Source organism: Oryctolagus cuniculus, chromosome 15, assembly GCF_964237555.1.
Source record: "Oryctolagus cuniculus chromosome 15, mOryCun1.1, whole genome shotgun sequence".
In the NCBI taxonomy this organism is placed as follows: Eukaryota; Metazoa; Chordata; class Mammalia; order Lagomorpha; family Leporidae; genus Oryctolagus; species Oryctolagus cuniculus.
Window position 1 is genome coordinate 86100389 of NC_091446.1, and position 21207 is coordinate 86121595.

The 21207-nt window shown below is 38.9% G+C and overlaps 1 protein-coding gene and 1 long non-coding RNA gene across 25 annotated transcripts in view; one reads left to right on the forward strand and one right to left on the reverse strand.

The window, feature by feature from the left end:
• LOC138845433 (uncharacterized) overlaps positions 1-19860 on the forward strand; it is a 53550-nt gene extending 33690 nt beyond the window's left edge. The window contains exon 2 of the long non-coding RNA XR_011382685.1: positions 15733-19860. This is a non-coding gene — a long non-coding RNA (uncharacterized lncRNA). The remainder of the gene's footprint in view (positions 1-15732) is intronic.
• Positions 1-21207, reverse strand: part of LOC100358028 (zinc finger protein 717) — a 46821-nt gene that overhangs the window by 6603 nt on the left and 19011 nt on the right. For 11 of the 24 annotated variants that reach the window (XM_051823141.2, XM_070058164.1, XM_070058163.1 and 8 more), the window contains one exon: positions 19538-19594. The exons of 6 other annotated variants lie outside the window; for them this stretch is intronic. In XM_051823141.2, the coding sequence (XP_051679101.2) occupies positions 19538-19594 (57 nt within the window). Of the gene's footprint in view, positions 1-1191; positions 1353-19537; positions 19595-21207 lie in introns of all 24 variants that reach the window. 7 more of the 24 variants (XM_070058180.1, XM_070058176.1, XM_070058179.1 and 4 more) reach the window with 3 other exon arrangements.

The following is a 21207-nucleotide window of genomic DNA, read 5'->3' on the forward strand; positions in this document are numbered from 1 at the left end:
TGAAGGTATCAGGTAGGGCATGAGGTCACACAGGGGCGAGGCGAAGGCGTGGTCTTCCAGCTCACAAAGCTAATCAATTTTAACCTGTATGCGTGCCTACTTCAATAGGACAGAATAGATGCAGTCAACTGCCAAATGGCTCCTTTCCCCTTCCTAGGGCACACACTGCTTATTAATCATGGCTTCATTTCTACTATGCCCTCAGACTCACAGTCTTCATCAAACAGTGTTTTCTTTTGCAGCTGCTGCCATCACAGTCATATCTGACACAGAGGACTTATTTACCATCCACAATAGAAATGCCATTTATTTTACACATTGTAAAGCAAACACACTTAGAATGGTCACTTGGGGGGCAGCCGGCAGGGAGGCGGTGGGAACAGAACAGAATGCTTAAGACAATAATGAATGGACACTTTGAGACATGATTTGGCTTAAACTTAGATAAAAAATAGAGTTTCTAGGCCAGGGATTGGCCACACTGAGACAGTCTGATAAGAGGGAGGAAGTGGGAACAAGCCATCCTGCTAGTTGTGAACTAACAACTGCCTTTTAAGTACATGGGTCAGGGGCCATGGAAACGGCCAGAATTCTCACCTGGCAGCACCTCCTTGAATTGTTTAATGAGATGCTTGCAAATAGCATTGCCACAGAAGGTAAATGGGTAGTGAGGAATTTTAATTCCCTGATTTTAAATAAGTTATACTGGATCTCTTGACTTCATCATTTCAGACAAATATGAGCAATCTTTGGGGTGCCTGATTGGTGATGCTATGACTTGATTAGAACGTACAGTCAGAAAAATGACCTGGGGTTGAAATATTTAATAGAGTACAGAATTTGGTTCATACTCCTCTTTGTTAAAGAATTTTCAGAGACTGGCCCACAAAGGCTATCTAGAGCAATGCTAAGCTGTCATGGAGAATAACTGAAAAATTTCAAAATGAAATATGATTGCCTTGAGAAATGACCAACTTAATAACAGGTCATGTTTTGAAACCCCTAAGTAGTATTTATGTATTTCACTGGCTCTTGTAAGTATTCACCACAGCAGAGGAAGGGAGTTCCTATAAGTGGCCTTAAATTTTGTGATGTGTTAATTTTAAGCCCCGTTTTCTTTTCAAAACCTTTGAGATGTTACACTTGGAATATATAACAAATATAATTTCTTTGATGTCCTTTTTGACTTACTTTATTTGAAGGCTCGGGTTGTTTGAGTTCATGGAGTAGTTTTTATAAAAGGCCAAATGTAAGTTTAACTTGTGGTTTTTGGAACATTATGCAGTCCATTCCAGCAGAAATTATGCATTTTCAAATTCTTCTTTAGAGTGGTACATGAAAGTGCAAAAATGCTTTTATTTCAGAGAAAGGAAGGAGAAATAAATCTTAATTCATCTTGAGATATTTAAGAAATCATACAGTTTGCAAGATGCTTTCCAAGTCTCCAGCTTTTTTCCTAACTTTTAATATTTTCTAAAGAATTTTAATTTTTATTGGAAAGCTACTATGTATACATTCATTGCAGCAAATTTAGAAGATAGCAGAAAAAGTAAATAAAAATCTGTAAGACACCATCACCTGTAGATGACAACCATTAACATTTTGTGTACAGGTTTTTAGTTTCTTTCCTATTTCTGTGAATATTCATGCAAATATCCCCTTCCATATAATGAGTTTATATGGGATATATTATTTTTAAATATGATTTTCTCATCTGAAATATATAAATAAAATCTTCCCATGTAATTATACATTCTTTTGCATATCCTTGTAAAGTCCATATAAAACTCTGTCCTGAAAGTACCATGGTTTAATGGGTTCACTGTTCAGCACTGAATTTGGATTTTTCTTCCAGTTTTTCCTACTTCAAAAAACGTGAATAATGTTCTTGCTGCTGGTCATCTGTGATTATTGCCTAAGGATAAATTCCTAGGAATCTTGCTGAGACAAGACATTATCATATTTTAAAGGCTTTTGTCTGCCAGAAAAGTTATATCAGTTTATACTTCCATCTGCAGTGTGTGGAAATGCTTTATTTATTTTCAAATGGACTAAAAGCTTCTGCTAGTGTAGTCTAACTTTCTAACAATTTTATAGTTTTATAACATATTGTCTTATGACAGTTATCCATTGAGTTTTGAAATAGTTGCCAGTTTGTTCTGTCCACCTTTGTAGCACTGCCTTTGTTTTATTATGTCAGGTTAAAGACATTTTTGTAAACCAAGAAATTCTGAGGAAAAGGAACTGATCACTTGGTGATATTTTCCACTCATCACTTACAAGTTTATAACTCTCAGCCATGTTAAGAGGTTTTCTTGTACTTAAATGATAAACAAAGTTTTGCCCCCCCCCCAAAAAAAAAAGAAAATGTGTTGTCTCTGTATTAATGTTAGAATTGAAAAATTGGCCGGTGCCGCGGCTCACTAGGCTAATCCTCCACCTTGCGGTGCCGGCACACCGGGTTCTAGTCCCAGTCGGGGCGCCGGATTCTGTCCCGGTTGCCCCTCTTCCAGGCCAGCTCTCTGCTGTGGCCAGGGAGTGCAGTGGAGGATGGCCCAAGTACTTGGGCCCTGTACCCCATGGGAGACCAGGAGAAGTACCTGGCTTCTGCCATTGGATCAGCGCACTGTGCTGGCTGCAGCGCACTGGCCGCGGCGGCCGTTGGAGGGTGAACCAATGGCAAAAAGGAAGACCTTTCTCTCTGTCTCTCTCTCTCACTGTCCACTCTGCCTGTCAAAAATAAAAAAAAAAATAAAAATAAAAATAAAGAATTGAAAAATTAGAGGATCAAAGATGGCAGATTAGGGAGCAGCATGCTTTGTGGGGCTAGGGATAAGCAGTGAGGAGAAAAGGGTAGGAAGTACACTCTGGGTGGAGAATTGAAGAGAAAATCACCAAGGAAGCCTCATGGGAGGGGGAAAACAATGTGAATCTGCATGGTGAGTCCTGATGTGCAGCCTACGCAGATGCCGTGGTGGAGAGCCAGAGCTGGCAGCATGTTAGAGACAGAGGGGAAGCCAGACTGCAGCAATCTATGGGGATAGAGCCAGAGAGAGTGTGGCATGGGTCCAGACTGAAGCCCTGGGGGCTGGCAGTTGCTGGTGGATGCCTGTGGTCCCAGTGAAAGTGGAGGGTCAGGACGTTTGATTTAAATCAATCTCTCCAAAACAGAACCCACGATATGACTGAGAAAGGGCAGGCACCATTTTACAATAGGGCAAAAGAATATGGAAGCTTGCAAGCATGCACATAACAGCTCACTGAGATGGGCCACATGAATGCAGTGCTGGCAGCAGTGGGGGGGGGGACAGGCATTTAGCCAGTGGCTGTAGTGTGAGTGTGTGATCCAGAGCTTTGAGTGGAGAGAATGGCCTACATCCCCCAATGACTCAAGAGCTTGGCTGGGACATGGCTGGCAGCTATGAGAGACAGAGGGGCACCTGCACCAGCAGTGCCCTCTGGACTCTGTGACTGTGGGAGCCTTGGGTGCAGAGAACGTGGGGACTCAACAGCTACATGAGAAGGTGTAGGGTGTAGCTGGGTATTCAGTTCCACCATGACCAACTTGGGTGTTACCCTGGAAACTTGCCCCACCCTAGAGCACTGACAAGAGCACCCTGGCCACACCCACAACACACCTTCTGGTATTCACAAAGGGGAGACACTCCAAGAATCTACAGAAGCATAGCCCCAAAGATAAAAGCCATCAGAAGAAAAAATTAAAAATCAACTCCACAAATGGTGAAAAATAAGAGCCAAAATTCAAGAAACAAGAATAAGGAAGTCACCGTGACCCCCTCCCCTCAGAGGAAAACAACATTTCAATATTAGAATGCGAAGATGAAGAGATCAAGCAAATGTCACAGATTTAGAAAATTAATCATAAGATGATTTTTAAAAGTCAGAAGCAAACCCAGGAACTAAAGAAAATCATTCACAACATGAGTGAAAATTTTTCCCAGAAAATTGAGAATTTAACAGAAATTAAAATGAATTATTAGAAATGCAATATTCAGCAGATCAAATAAAAAATGCAGTGGAAAGCCTTAACAATAGACTTAATGAGGCAAAAGAAGGAATATATAAACTAGAAGACAAATCTTTGGAAATCTGACAAAGACAAACAAAAAGACAAGAAGAAAATAGAAAACTTAAAAACATCAGAGATCTATGGGATACTATTAAACAACCCAACATACAGGTCTTAGGAGTGCCTAAAGGAGTGGAAAGAGAGAAGGGAATAGAAAGCCTACTTATAAAATAAGTACAAAAAACTTCCCCAATTTGGAGAAAGAGATGGTCAAGAAGAGGAAGCACACAGAATTCCTAACAGACAGGACCAGAAAAGATCTTCACCACAACACATTGTAGTCAAGTTTTCCAGAGTAAAATATAAAGAAAAGATTGTAAAATGTGCATGAGAGAAACGCCAAATTACTTTGAGTATCACCAATTAGACTCACAGATGACTTCTCATCAGAAACCCTATAGGCTAGAAGAGAATACTGAGATATAGTCCAAGTCTTTAAAGAAAAAAATGTCAACCCAGTATACTGTACCCTGAAAACTTTGCACTTATAAATGAAGATGAAATAAAGACCTTCAATAACAAACAGCAATTGTAAGAATTTGTCAACACTCATCCAGCCTTACAAAAGATGCTTAAGGATATGCTGCACAGAGAAAACACAGAAAGATAGCCTTCATTACAAAAGAATGAGGAGGCAGAAAACCCACCAGTAGAAGCACAAAAGAAATCCAAACTAAACAATAGGAATATTTATAGAAAAAAGGCAGGGCAAAGTCATTACTTATCAATAGTCATCTTGAATGTAAACAGCCTCAATTCTCCAGTTAAAAGATATAGACTGGCTGAATGGATTGAAAAACAAGACCCATCTATTTGCTGCTTATAGGAAACACATCTCACCAACAAAGATACATGCAGACTGAAAGTGAAAGGGTGGAAAAAGATATTGCATACTAACAGAAATCAAAAAAGAGAAGGTGTTGCCTTCCTAATATCAGACAAAATGGACTTTAACATAATAACTTTACAAAGATGAAGAGCACTATGTAACAATTAAGGGATGAATCCAACAGGAAGAAATGATATAATAACTGTATATTCACCTAATTACAGGGTGCCTGGCTACTTAAAAGAAATGTTAATGGGCCTAAAGAGACATAGACTCCAGCACAATAATAATGGGAAACATCACACTTTCAGTGATGGACAGATCAACCAGATAGAAAATCAGCAAGGAAACCACAGTTAATTGATACTATAAACCAAATGGATTCAATGGATATCTACAGAACCTTTCACCTCACAGTGGCAGAATACACATTCTCCTCATGAGTGCATGGAACTTTCTCTAGAATAGATCATATGCTAGGCCACAAGCAAATTCAAAAAAATCTAAATCATTCCATGCATCTTCTCAGACCACAATGGCATGAAACTGGGAATCAGCAAACTAAGAATCTCTTAAATCATATGCAAACACATGGAGACTGAACAATATGCTCCTGAATGAACAGTGGGTCATAAAAAGAAATCAAAAGAGAAATCAAAAAATTTCTAGAAACAAATAAAGATGACAATACATCATAGCAAAACAGCAGAAGCAGTGCTAAGAGAGTTTATAGAAACTGGTGTCTTTAAGAAGAAACTGGAAATGTATCAAATAAATGATATATCAGTGCATCTCAAGGACTTAGAATATCACCAACAAATTAAACCCAAAACTAGTAGGAGGAAAGAAATAATTAAAATTAGAGAAAAAATAAACAAAATTAAAACAAAAAATTTCAAAAAATCAGTGAAATGAAAAGCAGGTTTTTAGAAAAAATGAACAAAAAAAAAATTTGATAGACCAACTTTTAGAAAAAATAAACAAAACTGATACAACCAAAAAAAGGGAAAGGACCCAAATCAACAAAATCAGAGATGAAAAAGGAAATATAATAAGAGATACCACAGAAACAAAAAGAATCATCAGAAATTTATTACAAAGAGCTGTACACCAAAATTAGGAAACCCAGAAGAAATGAATAGATTCTTAGACACATACAACTTACCAAAATTGAGTCTAGAAAACTTAAATGGACCAATAACCAAGATGGAAAATGAATCAGTAATAAAGACCCTCCCAACAAAGAAAATCCAAGACCGGACAGCTTCACAGCTGAATTCTATCAGACATTTAAAGAAGAATTAACTCCAATTCTGCTTGAGCTATTCAAAAACAATTGAAAGAGAGGAAAAGCTCCCAAACTCCTTCTATGAAGCTTTTATCATCTTAACACCTAAACCTGGAAAAAAATGCAGAGAAAGAGAGCTTTAAACCAATATCCCTGATAAACAAAGATGCAAAAATATTCAACAAAATATTAGCTGATAGAATCCAACAACACATCTGAAAGATTATTTACCCTGACCAAGTGGGATTTATCCCTAGTATGAAGGGATGGTTCAACATTCAAAAAATAATAAACAAACTGAAGAATAAAAATCATATGATTATCTTAATAGATGCAGAGAAAGCATTTGATAAAATACAACACCATTTCATGATCAAAGACTTAAGCCAAATGGGTATAGAAGGAACATTCCTCAACACAGTAAAGGCTTTATATGACAAACTCAAGGAAAACATCACATTGAAAGAGGTGGGGCCAGTGCCATGGCACAGTAGGTTAATCCTCCTCCTGCAGTGCCAGCATCCCATATGGGTGCCAGTTCTAGTCCCGGTTGCTCCTCTTCCAATCAAGCTCTCTGCTGTCACCTGGGAAAGCAGTAGAAGATGGCCCAACTCCTTGGGCCCCTGCACCCACATGGGAGACCAGGAAGAAGCACCTGGCTCTTGGCTTCGGATTGGCACAGCTCTGGTGATTGTGCCCATTTGGGGAGTGAACCAACAGACGGAAGGCTTTTTTCTGTCTCTCCTTCTCACTGTCTATAACTCTAACCTTTCAAATAAATAAATAAAATCTTAAAAAAAAAAAAAAAAGAGGAAAAGCTGGCAGCATAATCCCTAAGATGTAGAACCAGCCAAGAATTCTCACTGTCATCATTACTATTAAATATAGTCCTGGAACTTTTCACTGGAGCCATTGGGCAAGATAAAGAAATCAAAGGGATACAAATTAGAAAAGAGAAAGTCAAACTATCATTATCTTCAGGTGACATGATCCTTTATATAGATGCAAAAAGACTCCAATGAGAGACTACTGGAACTCATAAAAAAGTTTGGTAAAGTGGCAGGATATAAAATCAACACATAAAAATCAATAGCATTTGTATACAGACAACGTCACAGCTGAGAATTACTTTTCAGATCAGTACCATTCATAATAGCTCAAAAAAGAATCAAATATCTTGGAATAATTTAACCAAGGATGTCAAAGATATCTACTAGAAAATTACAAAACACTTAAGAAATAGAAGACATTAAAAAATGGAAAAATTTTCCATGTTCATGGAACAACCTCATCAAAATGTCCCTACTACCAAAAGCAATTTACAGATCCAATAATAATAACACCAATGATGTTCTCTACAGATCTAGAGAAAACTATGCTGAAATTTAAATAGGAACACAAGAGACCCCAACTAGCTAAAGTAATCTTATACAACAAAAACAAAACTGGAGGCATCACAACACCTGTTTTCAAAACATACTACAGGGCAGTTATAATCAAAACTGCCTGGTACTGGCACAAAAACAGACTTGTAGACCAATGGAACAGAATAGAAACTCCAGAAATCAATCCAAGCATCTACATACAGCCAACTTATATTTGCCAAAGGAATTAAAATTATTTTGACAAGGGAGGCATGCCTGGAGATAGGACTTAATTCAGTGAATATTAAGGACTGTGAACTTCAGTGGAGTATGTTTGGGGGGAATTTGAGAGCAGGGGTAGAGGTGGGGAGGAACTCACTGGCTGTTTAAGGCACCTCCAACTCTGAGCTGGTTACTCAGCCATTTCTTACTGATTGTGCCTGGCATGTCCCAGGCATTTTGCAGAAGAATTTTCTGTGGAATTTTTCTTTTTGCAAACTTGTCTCTTCATTGCTCTTAGAGTTCATAACATCACCCATGCTACAAGTCCAAGTCAGCTGCTTCCTTTTTGTAACTCCCGTGTCCAGTCTCCCAGCTGAGTCCTGTCTGTTCTACCTCAAGTCTTCCCATCCCTCCTCCTCACTTAGGCAATTTCTGTAGGCTCTCAGCTTCACTTAACCTCTTCTTAGTCCAGACTACTTTATAGACAATACTAGATTCATCTTATGGAAACAAAAGCTCTGACCATGTATCCCACGTGTGTTCTATCTCCCCACTAGACTGTAAGCTCCTCATGAGCAGGATCTATGTCTGAGTCATCTTTGTATGTCCCATAGCATCTTAACCAATAAATATTTCTTGAATGAAAAAAAAAAGGAATTAAAATCAATCCATGGAGCAGGGACAGTCTCTTTAACAAATGGTGCTGGAAAAACTGGATCTCCACATGCATAAGTATGAAATTAAACCCCTACCCTACACAAAAATCCACTCAAAATGGATCAAGGACCTAAATCAATGGTCCGATATCATCAAATTCATAGAGAACATGGGGGGAAACTCTACAAGACATCAACATAAGCAAATACTTCTTGGATAAAACCCCAGAAGCACAGGCAATCAAAGACAAAATTGACAAATGGGATTACATCGAGCTGAGAAGCTTCTGCACTGCAAAAGAAACACTCAGAAAAAATGAAGAGCAACTAACAGATGGGAGAAAATATTTGAAAACTGTGCAACTGATAAAGGGTTAACATCCAGAATCTATGAAGAGCTCAAGAAATTCAACAACAACAAAATAAACAGGTAAAGAAATAGGCAAAGAACTTAAACAGGCATTTTTCAGGAGAGGAAATTCAAATTGCCAACAGACAATTGTGAAAATACTCATGATCACTAGCCATCAAGGACATGCAAATCAAAACCACAACAAGGTTTCACCTCACTCCAGTTAGAATGACTGGCATATAGAAATCTGCAAACAACAAATGCTGGTTAGGATGTGGGGTAAAAGGTACTCTGATCCACTGCTGGTGGGAATGTAAACTGGTGCAACCACTATGGAAGACAGTACGGAGATATCTCAGAAATCTGAATATAGACCTACTATATGATCCAGCCATCTCACTCCTGAGAATTTATCCAAACCAAAAGAAATCAGTATATGAAAAAGTTATATGCACCCTCATTTTTCAATGCAGCACAATTCACAATAGCTAACATATGGAATCAACTCAGATGTCCAACTATCAACTGGATAAAGATATTATGGTATATATACACTATGGAGTACCACTCAGCTGTTAAAAAAAATAAAGTCCCTGTCTTTTGCAACAAGATGGTCACACTGGAAACCATTATACTTAGCAAAGAAAGCCAATCCCAAAAAGACAATGATCATATTTTCTCTGATACAATGCAACTAATATAATACCTGAAATATAATGTATTGACGTGAAATAGACATTTTGAGAATGGATGGTTGCTTATAGCCATTGTATCTTCCTTTAGAAACAATCTTTTTTTGTTCTATTTTATTTTGTTTTCTTTCTCTTCATACTATTTGCTGAGCTCCTTTACTTAGAATAGGGTTAACTATATGATCACTAAGTATACTGATAATAGATCACTGTAAAAAATTTAGAATGGGAATCCAAGAGGGAGGGGGAAGGGTTGGAATGTGGGTGGGAGGGAGGGTAAGTCTATGTTCCTAAATCTATATATAAGAAATATATGAAACTTGAATAACTTAAATAAAATTTAAAAGTAACAATACCAAAATCATTACAATAAAATTTCCTTTATTTATCTGGACTTATCTTTCTCTTGATTCTGAAAGGAGTCACAGCATAACCTGTAGATATGTATACACACACATGACTGATATAACATGTTTGATGAACTACAGGGGACATATATTCAGTATCAGGGTAACAAATTTTTGCAGACAACAGAGAGAGAGCAATGATTTTTCAAATAGTTGGGTTTCTGCATTGTAGACCTGGAACAAGTTGTTATTGCCAGGATTTGTCCTACCCCAACTCCAATCACTACAGGTATTTGGAGAGTTAACCAGTAGATGAGACATTTCTTTCTAACTCTCATATAAATACATTTTAAAAGAAGAAAATGCTAAAAGGTTTGGGGTAAAGCAAAAGAAAGAAGCAAATCTGACACTTGGTGAATAGGTAGTATAAGTCAGAAAGAAATGCCTGGTTTTTTAACTAGTAAATAATTTAGCAAAACAAAAAGTCCACCACCAACAGTAACTTAAGTGAGTACAGCAATTCCCATGTATATTATCCAGGGCTACTTAGGCATTAAGTATTACTTAATATAATGGCCATTTTTGAGGTACTTAAAAAAAGGTTATGAAAAATTCAATTAGAATATAAGCTACTTTTTTTACAAAAATTTTGAAACTGATGCATAACTTTTTCACAATGCACATTTTCCATGGACTTTTTCACAACCCTTTACATGTACCTAATTACAACTGTTAGTATATAACCTAAGTGCAAATCAATTAATGCTTACCTCACTGACTTAAAGGTTTAGAAATACAGACTGGAAAACAGAATAACTGTAATGTATTACTCGGCTTGGTAGGAATAGAAGAAAATGTTGCTCTGATGAAAAAATCTCTTGGCCAGCACCGCGGCTCACTAGGCTAATCCTCTGCCTGTGGCGCCTGCACCCTGGGTTCCAGTCCCACTCAAGAGTACCAGATTCTGTCCCAGTTGCTCCTTTTCCAGTCCAGCTCTCTGCTGTGGCCAGGGAAGGCAGTGGAAGATGGCCCAAGTGCTTGGGCCCTGCACCTGCATGGGAAACCAGAAGGAAGCACCTGGCTCCTGGCTTCGGGGGTGAACCAATGGAAAAAAAGGAAGACCTTTCTCTCTCCCTCTCTCACTGTCCACTCTGCCGCCCGTCAAAAAAAAAAAAAAAAAAAAAAGGAAAAGAAAAAAATCTCAATTCATACAAGCAGGAGAAAAAGGGAACAGGGACAAACTAGAAATTTTAGGGACCACAGAAATGGAAAATTCTCAAAGCAGTCTCACTTAGGCTTTTATCAATTAAGGTTGAAAAGTTTACCACCTCTAGTTCTTACAGAAAACTAATACAAGAAGAAATCATTTGAGAATCAAATGCAATCATATTCAACTCCATGGAAATGTTAAAATGAAGGTAATGAACATGGCAACTATTTTTATAAAATTGTAAATGGATTAAATTTGTTCTAAATAAGTTATTTCAACTGTTCAAAATTGCCCAAAATTGGAGAATGGGTTATATCTTTTAAAACATTGTTTACATACATAATACATAAATAATATACCTAGGAAAAAATCATGTGACATATAGTTAGAATCAATCATAAGTATGAAAATTTATAAATATTTACAGTTATACTCTCAGAAACAACCAAATTGACTTAAAACATGCTGGGGATTTAAGCTGTAAAGAGACCATCTTAGATAATAGATAATAGGCAGGAAGCATTCCAACAGGACTGATAAGTGTAAGTAGGCACATTCTTAGGGATCTTTGCTGAGTGCAGCATGGATGATAGAAGATATTTCAGAAAGCAGGCAGTAGACTTTGGATAGCAACAGACTGAGTGGCTACCAAAGTACAGAATCAAGGTCTCAGCAAAGAATGTATTCCATCCATAGGTTAGTGGCCACTTTCAACATCATTTGTCCCTATTATGGCAAGACTGCATTGAAATGATGCTCCCATTCTTCTCACTCCAGGTACTTTTTCCTTTTCAAAAAGGTATTCAAAAAAATAAAGGGGGGGGGGAGGAGCCTATTGGGCTAATTTTGCTAATTTTTTTTTTTTGCTCAGTTTTTGACCCATGTACATTTTGTCTACTTAGGATACATGTCTAAGCATCAAGAGAAACCATATATATAACCATATGTAAACATGATATAAGTTGATGGCATCATTCAGAGAATTTGCATGTGAGGCAAAATGATGAATAGAGGAGACCTTAGATATGCCTTGGTGGGTGTGGAATAAAATTAAAGATACAGGTGGAGGGGGTCGGATCTGTGGCATAGCAGGGAAAGCCACCACCTGCAGTGCCAGCATCCCATATGGGTGCTGGTTCAAGTCCAGGCTGCTCCATTCCAATCCAGCTCTCTTTTATAGCCTGGGAAAGCAGCAGAAGATGGCCCAAGCCCTTGGGCCCCTGCACCCACATGGGAGACCTGGAAGAAGCTCTTGGTTCCTGGCTTAAGATCAGTACAGCTCTGGCTGTTGCAGCCATTTGGCGAGTGAACCAGTGGATGGAAGTCTCTCTCTCTGCCTTTCAAATAAATAAATAAATCTTTAAAAAATATATACATGTGGAAGAAGAGGAATTCTATTATGTGGGGACCACTGCCCATTCATCTTGAGTACTGCTTCTAGTGGGAAGATCACATTCCCTCTTCCTAATCTGGGAAAATTCAGACAAGGCCAGAGGATTCTAACAAAGGAAATATCAGTCAAAAGAAATTACACTGAGAAGAGCTCTACTGGACCCAGTGTCCACTGTTTTTCCCCAGTCACAAAGACAGGCAAAGTTCCAGTAAAGGGGATTCTACCAAGCTAGGAAAATCAGATTTTATACACATCCTAAAGGTGGAAGCCCTGCAGAGACTAGGAGTCACAGACTACCTAATCATAACCAAGCTCATGACCTCTGATATTCACTCAGACAAAGCATTAAAGATAGCAGTTCATCCTCAAAGATAGATGCCATTGCAAGTCTATGTGGTCACCCTGTGATTTTCAATAAATGGTGTGGAAAACATACAGAATGAAAAGTGAATACACAGTGCAGACCAAGGCCATAAAATTTTGTATGTCATATGAAGATGGAACAAGATTTGCAGGTTGAGAGGCCTCAACACAATGTCCACTCAACTAACTGCCTTGTAAAACAGAACTCATTTTTCTTCAAAAGAACAAGTAACCACAACTTCTACAATATGTGGTTTACAAATATTTCATTATCCCATATAAATGAGGTTGCTAGAAGAGAGAAATTCATCGAGATAAAGAAGAGTAGTGACTGCCAGGGTCTGTGGTAGAGGGGAATAGGATTTAGTCTTTAATGCACACAAAGTTCTATATATGGATGGTGGTAATGCTTGCAAATGAATATGAATATGCTTAATACCACTGAAATGTACGCTTTAAAATGTCCTGTGTTGGGGCCAGCATTGTAGTGTAGCACATTAAGCCTCCACCTGCGATGCCAACATCCCATATGGGCTCCAATTCAAGACCCAGCTGCTCCACTTCTGATCCAGCTCCCTGTTAATGCACCTCAGAAAACCGCAGAAGAAATCTGAAGGGCTAGGGCCCCTGAACCCATTTGGGAGACCCAGAAGAAGCTCTGGGCTCCTAGTTTCAGCCTGGCCCAGGTCCAGCAACTGTGGCGATTTGGGGAGTGAACCAGCAAATAAAAGATTTTCTCTCTCTCTCACTCTCTGTTTCTCTCTTTCTCTCTCCTGCCATTGTTTCTCTGTAACTCTGCCTTTCAAATAAAAAAACTTTAATTTTTTTTAAAAACTATCCAGTATTAGGTTATGCTTTTTATCACAATAAAATGCTTGTTTTTAAACAAGCTTGTTTTTGCAGAGTCCTCATCCATAATCATTGCTATGACTGATGCACTTATCTGTTTTCCATTACTCATTTTGAAGTTAATATATGAAATAATGCAACACAACAATTAAAACTGCATAAATCAGAGCCAGTGCTGTGGCTCAGCAGGATGCAGCACTGGCATTCATATGGGCGCCAGCTTGAGTCCTGACTGCTCCACCTCAGATCCAGCTCTCTGCTATGGCCTGAGAAAGTAGTGGAAGATGGCTCAAGTGCTTGGGCCCCTGCACCCACATGAGAGACCAGGAGGAAGCTCCAGGTTCCCGGCCTTGGCCAGGCCCAGCCACAGCTATCATGACCACTTGGGGAGTGAACCAGCAGATGGAAGATTTCTCTCTCTGTCTCTCCTTCTCTCTCTAACTCTGTCTCTCAAATAAATCTTTAAAAAAAAACTGCACAAATCATCTTTGAGCTAGAAACATACAATTTGGTATTAGTGTAAACTGTAGAAAAAAGCATATACATATATATGAGCAAAAGGTACAAGTTATATTTAAAATCATTTACTTACATATTTAAATTTAAAGGCATAGGAGGGAGATAGAGAGGGTGACACAGGTACAGAGATAGTCAATAGAGACAGACAGAACTTGTGTTGGTTTATTCCCCAAATGCCCACAAAGGCCAGGGCAGGCTCAGTCTGAAGACAAGTGTCTGGAATTCAATCTGGTATCCCTTGTTGGTAGTAGGGACCAAGTACTTGAAGAATCACCTGTAGTCTTCTAGAGTCTACATTAGCAGGAAGCAGGAATTCGAAGCAGATTTAGGATTTAAACCCACAAGCTCCAAATGGATTCAGAAGAAGCTGGGGGTATATTTTTTGAAGTTATTTTCATTTTATTTGGAAAACAGAGAAACAGAGAGGCTAGAGAGAGGGGGAGAGAGAGAGAGAGAGAGGGAGACACAAAGATCTTCCATCTGGTTACTCCACAAATGCTCACTATTAGCCAGAGCTGAGCCAGGCCAAAACCAGAAGACTGGATTTTGATTAGGTCTCCTATGTGCTAGCAGAAATTAAAGCACTTTGGCCATCATTTCTTGCTTCCCAGGAAGCACATTAACAGGAAGATGGATGAGAAGCAGAGTATCAGGAACCCAAATCAGACAATGTGTGGGCATCCTAAGAGGCAACTTAATCTTTTGTGCCAAAGGCCAATCCCTGAAGGTAAATTATTTAATAAAAATTATTTCAATAATTAAATAATTTAGTAATTTAATAATAATAATAATTAAAATTATTAAATAAAGGTGTCTTCTCTTTCAGGTCTTTATGTTTGCCTTGACATTGGATCACATGTAACTCTCTAATTCCTGAATGTTCTCTCCCACCAAATCCTTTGGGCCAATACATCTCAGGAGGGATCAAAGCTTATCACTGAGCCAATATATTATTTCCAATTATTGACAAGAATAAAATTTTCAATATAAAAAAGAATTTTTTGTTTTTAATGAATAGCAGCTACTCATTTTTACACACTGCATGTAAGCATTAGAATAAGGATTTAAAAATAAGGAAATAGATTTAACAGGTTTTCATGCATGATGAAACTAGACATGAGAGAAAGGGAGACGTCCAGGGAAAAAACCCATTTTGGTAATGTGGGTCAAGGTTAACTGGTAGTAACACCTTACAGGTATAAAGGAGAAAAGAAGGGCTGTCACTGTGGCATAGCAGGTTAAGCTGCTGCCTGTAGTGCCGGCATCCCATAGGGGCACTGGTTCGAGACTCAGCTGCTCCACTTCTGATCTAGCTCTCTGCTATGGCCTGGGAAAGCAATAGAAAATGGCCCAAGCCCTTGGGCCCCTGTACCCGCATGGGAGACCTGGAAGAAGCTCCTGGTTCCCGGCTTCAGATCTAGCCAGCTCCAGCCATTGCTGCCAACTGGGGAGTGAACCAGAGGATGGGAGACCTCTCTCTCTCTGGTCTTTCTTTCTCTCTCTGTGTAACTCTGACTTTCAAATAATAAAAAAAAAAACGCTTTGATTTTCATTTTAGGCTTGTTGAGCTTGAGATGCCATTGGGAAAGCTACAAAGAAGTATTCAACAGAGAGTAGAAAATGTGTCTGAAGACCGTAGAAAAGGCCAAAGCTGGAGGAAAACAGGAGCGTCAGACCACTGAGAGATAAATCTGTCAAGCAGAATTTCAAGGTGACATGATTTGGAGAGCACATGGAATATTAGATGAGTGATGATAAAGATGATAAGTGGAATTTAAAGAAAAAGACAAGGAACCATTAGTGAGCTCAGGTTGAGAAAAAGAGTATGAATTTTTTTTTCTGTTTTTTTTTGTTTTGTTTTGTTTTTTACTTTTTTTTTTATTTAGTAAATATAAATTTCTAAAGTACAGTTTCCGGATTACAATGGCTTTCCCCCCTCCCATAATTTCCCTCCCACTTGCACCCCTCCCATTCCATTCACATCAAGATTCATTTTCAATTATCTTTATATAGAGAAGATTGATTTAGTATATATTAAGTAAAGATTTCATCAGTTTGCACCCACACAGAAACACAAAGTGTAAAATACTGTTTCAGTACTAGTTATAGCATTACTTCACATTGGACAACACATTAAGGATAGATCCCACATGAGGAGTAAGTACACAGTGACTCCTGTTGTTGACTTAACAATTTGACACTCGTTTATGGTGTCAGTAATCTCCCCAGGCTCTAGTCATGAGTTGCCAAGGCTATGGATGCCTTTTGAGTTTGCCGACTTCGATCTTATTCCGACAGGGTCATAGTCAAAGTGGAAGTTCTCTCCTCCCTTCATAGAAAGGTACCTCCTTCTTTTATGGCCCCGTTCTTTCCACTGGGATCTCACTCACAAAGATCTTCCATTTAGGTCTTCTTTTTTTTTTTCCAGGGAGTCTTGGCTTTCCATGCCTAAAATACTCTCGTGGGCTCTTCAGCCAGATCCGAATGCCTTAAGGGCTGATTCTGAGGCCAGAGTGATATTTAGGACATCTGCCATTCTATGAGTCTGCTCAGTATCTCGCTTCCCATGATGGATCGTTCTATCACTTTTTGATTCTATCAGTTAGTATTAGCAGACACTAGTCTTGTTTGTGTGATCCCTTTGACTCTTAGACCTATCAGTGTGATCAACTGTGAACTGAAATTGATCACCTGGACTAGTGAGATGGCATTAGTATATGCCACCTTGATGGGATTGTACTGGAATCCCCTGGCATGATTCTAACTCCACCATTTGGGGCAAGTCTGATTGAGCATGTCCCAAATTATACATCTCCTCCCTCTCTTATTCCCACTGTTATATTTAACAGGGATCACTTTTTAGTTAAAATTTAAATACCTCAGAATAATTGTGTGTTAATTACAGAGTTCAACCAATAGTACTAGAACAAACCAAAGAAAAAATACTAAAATGGATAAAGTATTACATTGTATATCAACACTCAAGACAAGAGCTGATCAAGTCACTGTTTCTCATAGTGTCCATTTCACTTCAACAGGTTTCCCCTTTGGTGCTCAGTTAGTTGTCATTGATCAGGGAGAACATATGATATTTGTCCCTTTAGAACTGGCTTAATTCACTCAGCATAATGTTTTGCAGATTCCTCCATCTTGTTGCAAATGACCGGATTTCACTGTTTTTGACTGCTGTATAGTATTCTATAGAGTACATGTCCCATAATTTCTTTACCTCGTCTACTGTTGATGGGCATCTGGGTTGGTTCCAGGTCTTAGCTATTGTGAATTAAGTTGCAATAAACATTAATATGCAGACAGCTTTTTTGTTTGCCAATTTAATTTCCTTTGGGTAAATTCCAAGGAGTGGTATGGCTGGGTTGTATGGTAGAGTTATATTCAGGTTTCTGAGGAATCTCCAGACTGACTTCTATAGTGGCCTTACCAGTTTGCATTCCCACCAACAGTGGGTTAATGTCCCTTTTTCCCCACATCCTCTCCAGCATCTATTGTTGGTAGATTTCTGAATGTGAGCCATTCTAACTGGGGTGAGGTGAAACCTCATTGTGGTTTTGATTTGCATTTCCCTGATTGCTAGTGATCTTGAACATTTGTTCTTTCTTTAAGGTTTTGTAATTTTTATCGTAGAGATCTTTAACGTCCTTGGTTTATTCCAAGGTATTTGATTGTTTTTGTAGCTATTGTGAATGGGATTGATCTTAGAAGTTCTTCCTCAGCCATGGTATTGCCTGTGTATACAAAGGCTGTTGATTTTTGTGCATTGATTTTATATCCTGCTACTTTGCCAAACTCTTCTATGAGTTCCAATAGTCTCTTAGTAGAGTTCTTTGGATCCCCTAAATAAAGAATCATATCATCTGCAAAGAGGGATAGTTTGAGTTCTTCCTTCCCAATTTGTATCCCTTTAATTTCTTTTTCTTGCCTAACAGCTCTGCTAAAACTTCGAGAACTATATTGAATAGCAGTGGTGAGAGTGGGCATCCCTATCTGGTACCAGATCTCAGTGGAAATGCTTCTAACTTTTCCCCATTCAATAGTATGTTGGCCGTGGGTTTTTCATAAATTGCTTTGATTGTATTGAGGAATGCTCCTTCCATACCCAGTTTGCTTAGAGTTTTCATCATGAAAGGGTGTTGTATTTAATCAAATGCTTTCTCGGCATCTATTGAGATAATCATATGGTTTTTCTTCTGCAGTCTGTTAAATGTGGTGTATCACATTGATTGTTTTGCGAACATTGAACCATCCCTACATATACCAGGGATAAATTCCACTTGGTCTGGGTGGATGATCTTTCTGATGTGTTGTTGCATTCTATTGGCCAGAATTTTATTGAGGATTTTTGCATCTATGTTCATCAGGGATATTGGTCTGTAATTCTCTTTCAATGCTGCATCTTTTTCCAGCTTAGGAATTAAGGTGATGCTGGCTTCATAAAAAGAATTTGGGAGGATTCCCTCTTTTTCAATTGTTCTGAAATGTTTGAGAAGTATTGGAGTTAGTTTTTCTTTAAATGTCTGGTAGAATAGAAGAGTATGAATTTTCAGATGGGGCTGGCTTTGTGCCACACTATACTAAACTGCAGCCTGTGACACTGGCATCCCATATGAGTGCCAGTTTAATTCCTGGTTGCTCCATTTCCAATCCAGCTCCCTGCTGTTGTGCCTGGGAAAGTACTTAGGCCCTTGTACCCATGTTGGAGACCTAGATGAAGCTCCTGGCTTCCACCAGGCCCAGTCATGGCCAAGGTGGTCATTTGGGGGAGTGAACCAACAGAAGGAAGATCTCTCTCACTCTCTCTGTCCTTTTCGCTCTCTAACTCTTTCACATAAATAAATAATTGAACGAATTAAGAACATGCAGTAGATTTTGTCCTCTTCACATCCTTGGTACAATCTATGAATCTAGCACCACCTCCTAGCAGGTACTGAGGATCACACTACTTCAGCAATTCCAGAGAAATCTTATTTGCTGATTTGCGTTTAGATCTGGGTAATTCTTAACCATGATAGAATGCTGAGTTTTTATTTCCAGGTTGGTACTAAACCACGTCCTCTGTGTCATCTATATGACCAATAAATGATATTTCAGACTTCATATCCTACAGGAATTTATCAAAGTCTAAGTCTCAATTTGAAACATGTAGTATGTCTTTTCATTATGGTATCAGAAAGATCAGAGACCAATTTCAATCAGCTTCGATGGCTCTAATGTCTTATAACCATGAAAACTACTATATTCTCTGAATTATAATTACTTTTACTCTTCTGTTTAAATTAACAAACCCCCATACAACTTGTAAAATACAATGTAAAATAAGCTGAGGAATAAGTAAGTAAACAACTTACTGAAGGTGTATTCATTTTCTTTGCTTTTGGAAACATGAAGAAGTCCGTAGAATTATCCTTGGAACAGAAGATGAATGGAAGGAGTTGTGAGAGACCTGGTCTGGCTTGCTCCCAGATCCTACTGTGCTAAGCCAGATCATGACAGAGATAAATGCAGACATGACAGAGATAACACACACATCAGATGAGGAAACAAAAATAATCAGTCTCTCTGTGCAGGAATAGCACTTAATGAATGAAAGAGGGCACGAAAGAACTCCTTGAAAGAGCATTCATAATTCTACTAATTGGCAGAAATTACATACAGATTATCACTAAGATACTGAAAACATTTATTTGCTACTTATTCCATAATGTATTGCAAAAAAAATTGTTAAACTGAAATATACCATAGGAAGAAACATTTTGCTATCATTAAAATCAGCACATAAAAAATACTTGGGTGTGGGGGCGGCACTGCGGCATAGCGTGTTAAGTCACTGCCTGCAGTGCCGGCATTCCATATGGGCACCAGTTGAGACCCAGCTGCTCCAATTCCTATCCAGCTCTCTGCTATGCCCTGGGAAAGCAGTAGAAGTTGGCCCAAGTCCTTGGACCCCTGCACCCGCATGGGAGATCTGGAAGAAGTGCCTGGCTCCTGGCTTTGGATTGGCGCAGCTCCGGCCGTTGCGCCAATTGAGGAATGAACCTCATGGAAGATTCTCTGTCTCTCTCCCTCTCTCCTTCCCTCCCTCTCTCTGCCTCTCCTTCTCTCTGTGTAACTCTGACTTTCAAATAAATATCTTTTAAAAAAAATACCTGGGTGATGGGGCCAGCGCTGTGGCATATATAGGACTTAACCTACAAGAACATTCCAAAAGGTAACATTTTCGGGACCCTTGACTATCCCTCTCAACTCACATCTCCCTTACAGTTCACAGAAAACTTCCCATATTCTTCAATAGACTAGAGATGAAGTGACGTAGTGTCACTCACTCAAATCTTGATCCTTCTGTGTAGTAGAATCAGTAATTGCTGGGCCATGCAAAGCTAGGGTGTTCACCTTTCTGGGACTCCTTTGCCTCTACTGTGAAGCACTAGACAGAGTTTGGGACAGAGGAGCTGTTCCTTCTGGTGGATTCCTATTCATGCAGTCTAAGTCTTCATTCAGCATAAACTGCTTTGTTAGGAAGACAGAACCATTGTCCAGTACACTCATCTCCCTCTTAGAACCCATTTTCTTTGAAAACTAGATTGTGTACAAACTTCTACAAACTTAAAGCAGGATAGTGAGCAGGCTACACACAGGAAGCAACAAAAGGCTCAGTTCTGAGGAGGCACCATAAAACCCCAAAGTACAACTATTCCATAGTAAGAGAGGATGCATACACTTCAACTTATTTTGCTGGAATGTGGGGCATTAACTGGGTACTGTGGATGCCTCTATGCTACAGATGGATAAACCCATGTCATACAGGTCAGTAACAGGACCTACAGTGGCTGAGTTCAAACTAGACTCATACCACACACCTCCTTGCTCATGAAATACACAGACTCCCCTTGCCTCATTGCAATCTTGGACTAACCACTTCATTTGTGAAGCTTCTGGACTCAGTGCCTGCACATCTGAAAGACCACCCTTGGCTTCTGACAATATAATCACCTGAAACACAAGCCATGGTGGACCTTCC